General features: G+C 49.0%; 1 protein-coding gene across 2 annotated transcripts in view; it reads right to left on the bottom strand.

Moving 5' to 3' along the window:
• Window positions 1–13,706, bottom strand: part of LOC122374843 — a 49,836-nt gene that overhangs the window by 29,226 nt on the left and 6,904 nt on the right. Inside the window, exons 3-9 of one of the 2 annotated variants that reach the window (XM_043353860.1) lie at window positions 12,969–13,100; window positions 11,833–11,973; window positions 11,402–11,574; window positions 8,162–8,259; window positions 7,229–7,363; window positions 6,227–6,403; window positions 5,777–5,958 (exon numbers count right to left, since the gene is read on the bottom strand). In XM_043353860.1, the coding sequence (XP_043209795.1) occupies window positions 5,777–5,958; window positions 6,227–6,403; window positions 7,229–7,363; window positions 8,162–8,259; window positions 11,402–11,574; window positions 11,833–11,973; window positions 12,969–13,100 (1,038 nt within the window). Of the gene's footprint in view, window positions 1–5,776; window positions 5,959–6,226; window positions 6,404–7,228; window positions 7,364–8,161; window positions 8,263–11,401; window positions 11,575–11,832; window positions 11,974–12,968; window positions 13,101–13,706 lie in introns of both variants that reach the window. The other variant, XM_043353852.1, reaches the window with a different exon arrangement.

Raw genomic sequence — 13,706 nt, 5'->3', positions numbered from 1 at the left:
TCCACTGAGTTCAGTCGGTGGGCGAGTTGGGTTGTCACGGGTTGGTCGGTGAACGTCGTCATGTTGAGGAGGATCTCTGTCTGCTCTTTGTTTTTCGTTTGGATCAGAAGGGACCCGGACTGTACGGCCTTAGCCGAGGTGACGGGGCCGCACAGGCGATCCAAGGACCGCTTGATGGTAAACGGGTTGCTGTTTTTGAACGTTAGGTTGTTGGTGGTTTTTTTTACCAGCACGAAAGCTGGGCCGTCAGGGATGGTTTCGGAGGGGGGCAGTGAGGCCGCCCCCTCATCCTGGTAGAAAGGCATGTTACTCTGGTTAATTTGTGTTTATATCTGGTTATTATTAATAGAAGAATCAATAGCGGGCAGAACCGCAAATAGCAAAATTAGTCCGATCCGGATGAAAAAATTGGGCAAGAGGGCCGGCGCTGCCGGTAACCTCGGAGGCCCCCAGACAACGACGAAAGATCAGAGAGAAAGAGGTGGGGGGTTGTGGGACAGAATGTCCCTAGAAGAGAGGGAGTGGAAGAAAACGAAAACGATCCTAAATTACCTGCCTACTACGAGCACTTCTATGCGGGGCTTTAGCGCCGCCGGTGTGTCACCCGTCTTAATAAAGACGGGTGCACACAGCCGGGGATCTAAAAGCTGAAAGCAGCCGCTCAAAATGCCGTAGCCTATCACCTAGTTGCCGCAGTGGCACGCCTGTGTGTATTTGCACACAATTGGGCGACCATTGTACTAACAGTACCAAGTGGTAACGAATAGTGCGCATGCGCTATCATGTAGAACGGCGCACAGTTCCTGTAGGTCCACACGCGCAGTGGCGGACACATTAGGTACAGAGAATATATACACGATACAAACATATGACAACAAACATAAACAAACAAACAAACATAACATATGTACACTACGCGATCGGGCACAGCTCGTCACTACAAGGTGTCAAATTGATGCAGCCGAAGGTATTGAAAGTTGGGTCGATACGTCAAGCGGCAGAAGTTAACCCGCGCCCCACTGGGGGGGGGGGGGGGGCTATTCATAGCCCCCTCCCGTTTTTCTGCAGCAACTTCTAAACCGTTTGACATATCGCCACCAAGCACTTCGTTTCTATCATAGGGTGGCCAGAAATGACGTCAGAGTGACGTCATGTTCGGCCGATTTCGACGCAAAGCATTGAACCACGGGAATCGCTCCCAAGAGCTCGGTTTTTTAGCTAGATCCATTTTTTGCATGAGACGACTCAGAATGGACTGCGCTATCAAACTGCTATCTCGAATTTTCAAAATTTTGAAAACTTCGAAAATTGTTCATATAAAGTTCAAAATTTGTATTTTATAATTTTTTCAAAAACTTTTTGATTTTTTGAAAATAAACTAGAATATATATGATAGAACACATGCTTATGACTTACCCTAGCAAGTGTTAGCCAGATATCTTAAAAAAATGGCCAAGTTATACGCATCATAACAAAAATTTCACTTTTTTCAAATCAATTTTCTGTACGAATTTGACATCGTACACCAATATAAATAGCACCATCGTGTTCCTGTGCTCCAACTGCATCCGATGGACATTTTTTTGGTTGAAAAATTGCAACTTTGAAATTTGACCTTTTTTGACCTGAACCTGACCTCAGCTATATTCAGATGAACATTGCCTCAAATGACACAGGCGACACCGAATTCGAAAGATATGGCCTAAATGGACCATAAAACATGTGTCACGTGACCGACTTATGACATAGAATTTCCATGACCTATGATGACCTGACCCTGACCTGAAAATCAAAGTACAAGTTTAACCCGCGCACCGACGGGGGGGGGGGCGGATATCCGCCCCCCTGAGGTTTTTCGCGGATAGCGGAAATTAGGTACGACTATTCTCTCATCAATTTTACACATGGTGTGCAAGTTTGAACCTCCTAACTTTTAAGGTCAGGTCACCAGGTCACTTTGAATGACCCAACCTCAAGTCACTTTTTTGCAACTTTGTCACCGTGCCAGAGCTACAGTAGATGTCGGAGGCCTTTGAAAGTCGCAGGATGTTATTAGGTCATTAGTAGCTACAATTTGTATATCTCGGAATTTTAATGTCGGTGACCTAAGGTCAGGTCAATTTCGCGACCTCCCCATTATAAGTCAATGGGGGGGGAAAATCAACTCCCTGTTTTTACCACTAAAACGGGTCGGAATGGCCCCATATACCATACATGACTTCATATACGACCAACCTTCACTACCTTTAGGTCTGTTTTGCTGTTGGGCAGCTGTAAGGTCATGTGACGTCATCAAAGGTCACCAAAGGTTTTTTTGCCAATAACTCCGTACAGGAACAAGATACAGCCGCGCGGATGGTCTCATTGTGTTCATCTCGTCAAGACGCATCGAATGATATACATAATGACCTCGAGGTCACGTGACCTGAGGTCAACCTTTGACCTTGACCTTTCGAGGTCAACATATATATCATTCGATGCGAATTGACGAGAGGATCACGATGCTGCCCTTAGTTTGTTCCTATCTTGACTAATTCGAAAGTTATTCGAGAAAAACTCTCTCCATATCTAGCGCCGCCATTTTGACTTTTTCGACCCCTGTGACGTCATCTTTGACCTGACCTGAAAATGACCTGTGTAAAAATTGTAGACCTTGTCCGTGCGTATCCGATGCCGTTTACCGCTTGTCGCTACCTTGCTTTGTTCTCGAGATCTCAGGGGGGGGGGCGGTCATCCGCCCCCCGTCGGTGCGCGGGTTAATACCATCAGGGTATCTAAAGCATCTGCTCACAAGTGTGTAAACCAAAAATCAGCCTGATCTGACTTGTAGGACGGCAGCCAGAGCCCAAAATGTGAACAAGCTAAATATCGATAATTTTTACTTTGACCTGACCTGTGACGTCATCGGTGACTTAGAGGTCAATGAAAGTAGGTTTCGCTCGACATTTTTTTTTTCCGGGGCTATCAGATGCCTTTGAATTTTGACCATCGGCGCAGTAGTTTCGGAGTTAGGAGGGGGGGAGGGCTATGAATAGCCCCCCTCCCGGTAGGGCGTGTCATACAGACCCCAGTGGGGCGCGGGTTAACCCTCGCCGGCACAGGGGGGGGGGGGGGGTTGATGCAACCCCCCCTAAGGTTTTTCGCGAATAACTCGCGTAAAAAGCGGCCGATCGCGACGAAACTTTCAGTACCCTCGCATTGATCAATTTTACACGTTCCCTGAAAATTTCATGACCCTGACCCCAATGACCTTTGACCTGTGACCTCTATTCCGTGACCATGTTTGGCCGAAATCGCGATTCGGCGTATGTCGGCTCGCATTAGCCGCGCGTTTGCAAGCTTTTCGTGGTTTCAAACGTTCAAACATGTGATTTGATGTTGCTCCCATACATAAGGGTGGGTGTCAAGGTCACCTGAAGGTCAGGTCAGGTCATTGACCTTTGGTGACCTCGGGTGACTTCGGTTCACTTTTTCGAGTTTTACATGTTTCTAGGCCAGTTTTTGGAGCTGAATTCGAATTTAGCAACCATTTGAACATTTACGAAGTAGTTTTGGTGCCTTCGTAACATGTTTCGAAGCTGCCAGAGGCGGTTGACACGTATTACGAATACCCGTCACAACCCCTACCGGTTGACCTGACCTGACCTGACCCGACCTAGTCTAAATGCTTAAAGACATCATCTTTGATCAAAACTAACACGATATTCGTGATCAGCACCCCGGAAAACCACATAGCAGCCACACTTTACGACTTTCTAACAGGTCCCGATTTTCCAGGTTTTCGGGTCATTGACCTGACCTGGAAAGTCACCCGATGACCTAGGACCTTAAAATTGGGTATCATCGGCTTCCTCTGGTGACGGGCAACACGCTCGTTTTTTCCGGGAAGCTCTAGCTCGATCAGGGGCCAAACGCGAGGGGGGGTCGTACCACCCCCCCCCCCTTGTGCCGTCGAAGGACGCAAAATGGCCTGTGCCGGCGAGGGCTAATGCAGAAAAACGGGAGGGGGCTATGAATGCCCCCCCCCCCCCCCCAGTGTGCGCGGGTTAAACCTATGCATTTTGGCCACTTTGCCCCATACACGCACTGGGGCAAAGTGGCCACCGGTGACTTTAAAGTCCCAATATGAGAAATAGAATAGTTGCCACATGTACGACTAGGGTATTTGGCGGTGACGAGGTATAAACAAGGATAGATGTTGAATTTCTCATCTTCCCACCTGTAGGTACACCAGGAAAGAGCATTCATAGAAAAAACATTTAAATTACATTATTTGGTGACTCATGTAGGGGAGAGTGGGGTGGGTTGTATCAGTTTTTACTCCGAGACCCATAACCTCGTAACTATCCGTGATAAACTCATTATTTCCATACTATCCTCTACCTTGATTCTTCTGCTTTTTTGTGCAAAGTAACTTTTTCGCTACCTCTACCAGTTTTTCTTCTACGGTCTGCCGAATAGAACAATGTTTTTGATACAACTTGCCCCATGGCTTGGGTGAGTTGTATCATATGGTGGGGTAATTTGTATCACTAGGTATTTCACGTTTCAGGGAGTGTGCTTGCTACTGGTTTTGAACATATGTAACAACAACATTAAATGGGGTTAATACAATGTATATGTTCAAAGGCTTCACTTTTATTAGACCAAACTTAGGTCAATGCAATCCGAACGAAACATCGAAACGAACGAAACATCAACAGACTAGACGCAAAAGTGGCCCGTTAAGAGCAAAGAAGCCAACACATTGTGCCGAAATGGAACGAGTATTGACTAGCTACCTACAAACGCCAGCCAGGGCTTAGCTTTCGCGATCAAAAGCAACATACCCTTACATACATCCATACATACATGTTACAACATACCCCACCCGGCTCTGATACAACATGTACCTCGCCGCCATCTTGAAAAAAACATCCTCGTGCTCAAAAACAGCGGACAGCTGGAGAAATCCATTTTCACTCACGCAGCCTTAGAACCTACCCTCACCACCGCTACGGAGATCTTTCAAATCCGTGCACATCTATGTAAATGCCCAAAACACACATTTTCTTGCAACTTATTTCTTTAGAATGACATTAAAAAAACATAAAATCGGCTCTCACCTCGAGACGCGTCCACCCAGCCACACGACATAACAAGGAAAGATGGCGCCCGGAAAAACTCGTCGGCTGGTCGTGTCACGAGCGCTATCTATTGGATAAGTTTGGCACAATTCGCCCTGATACAACTTGGACATGATACAACTCACCCCGCTCTCCCCTAACCGACAAGTGGCCGAGATGAATGCATGACGACACATTGCAATATCAATAGCGTTTGTTGTGCAAATGGACACAACTTATGACCTTTTCGGAGCTGGCTACTTTGCCCCGTCTTCTTTGCCCGGTCCACTTTGCCCCGAGCATAACGTCAGAGACAAAAAATATTCCAGCTTAGCTTTTAGTGGGACAAAAGCATTAAAATTGGTAAAAGACAAATATGATAACCACATAATGCACGAACAAGAGCGCTCAAGTAAAATTCCAAACAAGTATGAATAAAACAACATTTAAAAATCGTAAAAATAGTTAGTAACCTGGCAAGAAATGCTTTTCCGTGTATCACAGAACAATGATGACGGGCCGGAAACTCTGGTCTGGCTCATTCGGACGACCGCAAAGAGGAGTATAATTGGCAACCATAAATTGAACCTCACGCCAGCTGTGGAGGGCTAAAACGATGGCTGGCCGCTTTGCCCCACTCTCCCCTACTGACCTGGGTCTTTCGCACTGACCTGGGTCTTGAGTGTGTCCTGGTTGACCAGGTCGCCGTTGAGGAAGTTGGTGAGTCGGTCGCAGGCGCGGAACTGGCGGTCGTAGCTCACTCCATCGGGAGAGTAGTACATACGCAGCAGTGACGACAGTCGGAATCCGGTCTGCTTGGACCAGCGGTAGATCTGCGAGCCGAGCAGGTACCCTGAGGGCGCCACGGCACGGTCACACCGACGCACTCGGATCCGAACCGCGCCATATACATTCGCGCTTTTCAACGAGTATACCTGAGTAAGTAACAAAGCATATCTGATTCAATAAAGTATACCTGATCAAGTAGCCTAGCTTATCAATTTATAGGTCGAATCAGCCGGGACCAGCGTGGCTGCAGGTCCGCAGCTCTGAGCTCCCGTTTCGTTTTCGACAGCGGTCCCATCGGCCTAGTGCCGTCTCCGAGGAGCCCAGGCGCCTACCGTCGATGCCTCCGTAGATCTCTGCGTTGGTCAGCGCCGAGATGGCGTCGCTGTCGGGCATGTTGTACTCGTGGGGGCAGTAGGTGCAGTTCCAGTAGCCGGTCGGACCGATCACCTGCGGCGCGTTGTTGTTCTGACCGCCGCCCTCGTAATGCAGCGCCGTCTGAGCAATGTCGCCTGACAGGGCCACGACAGGGGTCAGTGAGGAACCATGACGTCTGAAGGGGCCACGGCAGGGGTCAGTGAGGAACTAGCGCCTGACGGGGCCACGGCAGGGGTCAGGGGGTAGGGGATCGCCAAGGCGGGGTCAATGGGGGGGGGGGAGGAGCGGCGGCTAGCTGAGAGAATTTAAAGTGAAAGCAGATATTGAACAATTTTTTACTGTATGATATAAAATGCTAATTGGTTAGTGAGCTACATTTTGAAATAAATTTACGAAACACACACATCAACAGCTCCCTATGGAACAGCAGAAACGCAACCTGATAATGACTTCTGATATAGGTACATTTAGTGCTGTATTAGAAAAGTAGCCACTTATACATAGTGGTTCAAGGTCTCCACACAACACAATGTCCATCGCTCCTTTATGTCAAACCAATGCAATATGTCATAGCAGTCAGGTCATCAGCAACTGTCGGACAGATACCTTCATAATCTCTGTTTTGAACTACTGGGAACCACATATTTCGCTGCCACCTAGCACCTGCAATATCCATGGTCCCATATGGGAGTCCTTGAGTCACGGGGACCATCCCACATATGAGCCCACGGGACCGTCTGGACCCACGGGGAGCCGCCTGTACCCACGAGGGATCACCTGGACCCACGGAGACCGTCTGGACCCACGGAGACCGTCTGGACCCACGGGGAGCGTCTGGACCCACGGGGAATGTCTGGACCCACGGGGAACCGCCGGAGACCAGTTGGAACCACATATACCCACGAGGGATCACGTGCACCCGCACGGACCGCCGCAGACTGCCGCGCCGGCTCCCTCACCAGCTATCGTGGTCGCCCAGATGTTGTTGATTTGCAGCCGGCGCTGTTGGTCGCTGAGCGACTGCATGGTGAGCGTGTCTGCGCCCACGGTATCCTCCACGCTGACGTCCTGCTCGGAGAGACCGGCCGCCAGACCTGCCGGGAAAGGGAGGGGGTTTGTGACGTCCTGCTCGGAGAGACCGGCCGCCAGACCTGCCGGGAAAGGGAGGGGGTTTGTGACGTCCTGCTCGGAGAGACCGGCCGCCAGACCTGCAGGGAAAGGGAGGGGGTTTGTGACGTGCTGGACGGACAGACCTGCAGGAAAGGGAGGTGACGTACTGGACAGTCAGGCCTGCAGGGCAGGGAGGTGACGTACTGGAGTACTGGACAGTCAGGCCTGCAGGGCAGGGAGGTGACGTACTGGACAGTCAGGCCTGCAGGGCAGGGAGGTGACGTACTGGACAGTCAGGCCTGCAGGACAGGGAGGTGACGTACTGAACGTCAGGCTAGCAGGACAGGGAGGTGACGTACTGGATGTCAGGCCTGCAGGACAGGGAGGTGACGTACTGGACAGTCAGGCCTGCAGGGAAAGGGCAGGGAGGTGACGTACTGGACGTCAGGCCTGCAGGGCAGGGAGGTGACGTACTGGACAGTCAGGCCTGCAGGGCAGGGAGGTGACGTACTGGACAGTCAGGCCTGCAGGGCAGGGAGGTGACGTACTGGACAGATAGACCCACGGGAGAGTTAGGATTAGGTGACTTCTCGGACCCAGCCTCCAAACCTCCGGTGGGGAGCGGGAGGTTCCCGCCTCACGGAGGCCTGATCAGACAGACCTCCGGGCGGCGCGGTGGTGGAAAGAAAATGACGTTGTTGGGCAATTGGCATATTATAGTGCGACTATGATACACATCACACTGACCTACATCTACCTAGAGGAGCCGGTCTACGACTGACCTGCTATGAGTGAGCCGGCCGCCACGGTGCCGTACGGCGAGTAGATGACGCCCAGCTCCAGCGGGCAGCTGCTGGCATCCTCTTCCACCACGTTACCGCTGCTGGGGACAGGCCGACGTCAAACCACGCTCCCTATGTGGGACAGGCCGACGTCAAACCACGCTCCGACGTCAAACCACGCTCGGACATCAAACCACGCTACCACCGGGACAGGCTGACGTCAAACCACGCTCCCTATTTGGGACAGGCCGACGTCAGACCACGCTCCCTTTTTGGGACAGGTCGACGTCAAACCACGCTCCCTATTTGGGACAGGCCGACGTCAAACCACGCTCCCTATTTGGGACAGGCCGACGTCAGACCACGCTCCCTATTTGGGACAGGCCGACGTCAAACCACGCTCCGACGTCAAACCACGCTCGGACATCAAACCACGCTACCACCGGGACAGGCCGACGTCAAACCCCGCTCCCTATTTGGGACAGGCCGACGTCAGACCACGCTCCCTTTTTGGGACAGGTCGACGTCAAACCACGCTCCCTATTTGGGACAGGTCGACGTCAAACCACGCTCCCTATTTGGGACAGCGATAGGCGTTATCATAAGTGTATTCGCGGCCATTGGGGCGACGTAAGAAAAGAAGAAAACAACTGGCCCCAAGAACTTTAAATTATCAGTTAGCATGCACCTTTTCCTTGATATGTAAAGAATTTACCATTAATTGTTAGAGAAAATTGCATTTAAAATCTTCCATTTATGCTTTTTTCATCGTTTGCACAGTATGTTCTTTTACTAAGCTAGAAACACTAATTATAAATAGTTCCCGCATCATCAAGAACAATAGGGAAGGCTTGAAGTAAATACAATTTTCTAAACGGTTTTGTAATCCATGTGAAGACACTTCTAAAATTGCCTGTAGAAATATTAAAGGCAAAAGTTCAACTTTTTCACAAGACGGATGGCTATAAACCTATGCAACGTGTGACAACTCAGCCGGTATATCGTCGCCTACAGCCCAGCTTTCCCTAGTGACCGATAGAGGCGCTGCTATCGATGTCCGCCCGTGCCGCCTAACGGGTCGACGTCAAACCACGCTCCCTATTTGGGACAGGCCGGCGTCAAACCCCTTTCCCTATTTGGGACATGCTGAAGTCAGAGCACCGGCCGTCAAACCTCTGATAATGGACCACGAATCATCAAATTTCGCTCTTTTTTTCTTCAACTTTCGCTCTAGCGACAGAGCAGACAACACGACCACCGCAAAAATATTGTGCAAACATGGAGATGCGTGAAGTTGCGCCAGTGGGTACCTATATGTCCTGGAACTCTCCAATGGTTACGAAAAGTGTTTTTAACTATTGAACATTAACCTTCGGTTACACTTAGTGATAATGAAAAGTGCATAGGTAGGTACCATTTGCAATTTTCCCGTTACGTGTAGGACATTATACCGCTCTGGTATGCGGGTAATGATCTACTCAAAGTGCAATTCTAGTAGGTAGCAAGCTATTGTAATTATGTTGGTCAGAGCAGTGCAAACCAACCGATTTGCAATGAAATGTCGCTCTGACACGACACTGCTGAGTTGTTTTGCATGATGCATAAACTCAAGAACTTGGCTTACTCACCCGCTGCAGAATATCCAGCATTGCATGAAAGAAACGTTCAATGAAATGTCAGCCAATTTTGCAAATAAAGCAGCGATTCCGTCAAATCGCAGCATGACACAATAAAAGGAAAACTAATGCTTAATTTTAATGTGTTCTCTATCTGCCGGGTTTTTATTCTGAAACAACTAGTATCAACGCATTGACAAACTGATTGGTAGGTATGTTGCAGGCACTTTAGAAAATCAGTCATTTTGTAAAATGCCTAGGCATTTTGCAAAATGCCTGATTTTCCAGGCTTTTTGCAAAAAGCCTAGGCATTTTACAAAATGACTGACTCTCCAGTCATTTTGCAAAATGCCTAGGCATTTTGCAAAATACCTAGCCATTTTACAAAATGACTGAGCAGCGTGTTGTAGATACGAGTACCTAATTAATATACGTTTTGGTAGCGTGTATGTGGACCGAGGAGTCCAGCATTATGACCAGAGGAGTCCAGCAGTGGGAAGTCCATGCCTACTTCTCTCTATTTTGAGAAGTGCAGGCCCGCGACATTTCCAACCCCCACGTCAGCGACGCTGCTGGATTTAAAATGATCGATCTGGAGCGTCAACAAACGACTGGCCCTATGCCGGCCTGTATCTGTAAAACCATTAGAGGTCGCGAGGATTCGATCCCACACACTTAGGCGTTAGTATCTTCTGAAACCAACGCTCTTGTCCTACGCCAAGCGACCTGATGATTCTCCCGATATGGAGCTTGATATTTTTAACTGGGACCATGCAAGTAGGTACTCAAAGCTGTCAAACAAAGACACAATCAAACAAAGACTACACTCATTCGTTTACACGTAATTGTACATCAACCGAGCCTGCCTATTGACTAGGGCCGGTCTCCGGCTGGTTTTGTTAGGTCTAGTTTCAGGCAGAACGTGAACGGCGTTGATGTACTTGGGAGTTTTTACAGCGTTAACTAAACAATGCTTTATGCTACAGCCGAGTCTGCAACTCAACCAGGTCGTTACTCAGCATTGTCGTCATCACAGAGCTTCAAATCGATCAGCTACAGGCTGAACACGTACCTATAGGGTATAGGAAGACGTCCAAAAACTTTGGCCATAGTATCTGTAGTGGGATCTACGTTCCATGCTGGTCAGGCATTTTGCAAAATGCCTAGTCATTTTGTAAAATGGCTAGCCATTTTGAAAAAGCCTGGTTGCGTTCAGTCATTTTTCAAACAGCCGTCTTTTTGTAAAATGCCTAGGCATTTTACAAAATGACTGATTTTCTAAAGTGCCTGCAACAGGTATAATACAATATCATTTTACCTATCTTTGAGCTTTCATGACGCGCCACCTATGACATGTTCATGCTCACTTTTGCCCGATCGACCCCGTCTTACCTAATAATGTATGTACACAAATCCTCCGGCGGTCTTATGAGACCGCTATCGTGGAGGTGCCGCTAACGTACACAGAACCTTCGGCAGGACCTGCTGGCTGCTAACGTACATAAATCCTCCGGCAGGAGCGCTTGCTTACACAAATCCTCAGGCGGGAGTTGCTAGCTTACACAAACCCTCCAGCAGGAGCGGCTAACTTACACAAATCCTCCGGCAGGAGCCGCTCACTTACACAAATCCTCCTGCGGTTTTGGCCGAGGAGCCGCTGGAGGAGCTGCGCGAGTTGTAGCGGCGGGCGGCGCGCCGGCGTCGGCGTCGGCGCCGGAACGACCTGGCGCAGTAGTCGTTCTCATCCTCGCGCTCCGTCTCGTTCACAGAGTGGGACAGCATCCAGTGCATGGTGCACTGTCCAACGGCGGGGGGGGGGGGGACGAGTGGTGAGGCATATCACTAAAATCTTATTGTTATTTACATAGGCGCATATTTTGCGCATAGCTGCATGCGGTTTAAAAGTTTTTCGTAAACATAATATTTTTCGTGATGAAAATCACCCATGCGTTCAGTTCAGTCATCAGTGACTGACATTCATGTTCTCATTTAATAAATAATCTCCACCTTTTGTTTTCAGCCACTGAAGGTAAGCGTATCGGGCAGATGTCTTACCCTTTCCTCCAGCGTGAAGGCTTCGTCGGGGAAGTTGGCATTGGCCAGCTGGACGAGCCGTGTCATCATCTGGTACTTGGAGTTCTCCGGCTGGATGACCGTGTACGGCTCCAGGTAGGAGGACATCTCAGAGTTGACGTTCTGCCGGAACACAACACATCAGCACTGGGAGAGAGGACGGCTGGAGAGGACCGTGTACGGCTCCAACCTCAGCGGTGGGACGGCTACAGCACCGTGTACGGCTCCAACCTCAGGAGTGGGAGAGAGGACGGCTGGAGAGGACCGTGTACGGCTCCAACCTCAGCGGTTGGACGGCTACAGCACCGTGTACATACGGCTCCAACATCAGCAGTGGGAGGGGGACGGCTGGATGATCGTGTACGCCTTTGAGGACATTTCCGAGCTGACTTTCTACCGCACCACAGGCAACCTCAGCGGTTGGTGATAGGGTAGCGATAGAGTCCATTTATATCGATCTATGTATTAATCAATTCCTTGATTATATGGTAGGTGAATTAACAAAAGTCAATGGTGCGACTGGAGACGAACATTGTCCTTTCATCAATTTATAGCATAATAATTATATGGCGATATGTTCATTTTCAAATAGACGTTAAGTATAAAAAGGAAATAGCACTATCGTATTGAGTTTATTCTACCTGAACGTCATTTAAAGTGGCATTCCCAGCGTGTGTCTACAGAACGCTAAAGCCGTAGAGATATGATGATATAATCACTATCTTGCTACGCAGATATTATCAGCATTGCGTGCTTTTGCTTTACTTACGTCAATAGATAAAAATACCAACTATTCAAAGTATGTCACTTTCCATTTGAAGGATTAGGACTAGTGTGCTGCTGTGAACTGTGTAATCATGAGCGAGGATCCCATGACAAATAGGGACATGCAGTTGCACAAGTAAAGTGAATCAGATCATAATCAGTGCTGATGCACTCGATAAGCTGGCCAAATACGTCGCAAAGGTATGCGCTATGACATACGAGTATACATAGGCAGGTGGGAGCCGCGGGAGCCAGCCCGTATCAGGTGTCTTCCTCGCACGATGGGTTTTAACTGGGGTCGCCGCTGGACCGGTCACTCGGGTCGGGTCTCTCCGAATGAGTCCGGACCTCACCTGATCGATAATGCCGTCGTATCGGAAGCGGCGCATCAGGCTGGCGGTGATCCGCTGCGGCGACATGTTCTGTGCCTGTGAACTGTGCTCCAACTTCTCGATAAGGCCGATCAGCTGGTCAATCGACATACCCTGCGGCACAAAACGAAAACGAACACAGGTTTATGAATACGGTGCATAACCTCAAAAACCTTTTGCCATATCCTGTCTGAAAACTCCGTTTTTTTCTCAATATAAAGCGCTTTTCTAATGAGCAATGTTTTAGCTTTTGTATACAAATCGCCGCTTATCTAGTTACGGTGTGTAGTTTGACACCTGTGTGCTTCCAATCCTTACTGAGTCACTGAGTGATTTCAGATATCTACAAAGCATTCGATACCTACCGAACAAAAAATTGATCAGAGTTGCTTTATCAAGTCAACAACCATTCAGCATTACATATGTACTGATTACAGCCATACATTCAGTTTTTTTTTTAACTTTTTCTGCGATACGATGCGATCATTTCAAAGAATAAGACTTAAGTCTGTCGCAGCATGCTCATTGCTCACGTCTCCAGTGACCGACATTCTGCCGCCTGTTTACCTGTCTCCAGTGACCGACACTCGTCCGGCTGCCGCCTGTTTACCTGTCTGTCTCCAGTGACCGACATTCGCTCCTGTCGCCTGTTTACCTGTCTCCAGTGACCGACATTCGCTCCTGCCGCCTATTTACCTGTCTCCAGTGACCGACATTCGC

Source organism: Amphibalanus amphitrite, unplaced genomic scaffold (assembly GCF_019059575.1).
Source record: "Amphibalanus amphitrite isolate SeventyFive unplaced genomic scaffold, NRLGWU_Aamphi_draft 000040F_arrow, whole genome shotgun sequence".
Classification (NCBI taxonomy): domain Eukaryota; kingdom Metazoa; phylum Arthropoda; class Thecostraca; order Balanomorpha; family Balanidae; genus Amphibalanus; species Amphibalanus amphitrite.
Note: the sequence above shows the minus strand (reverse complement) of the source record. Positions and strands in the feature narration are given on the sequence as shown.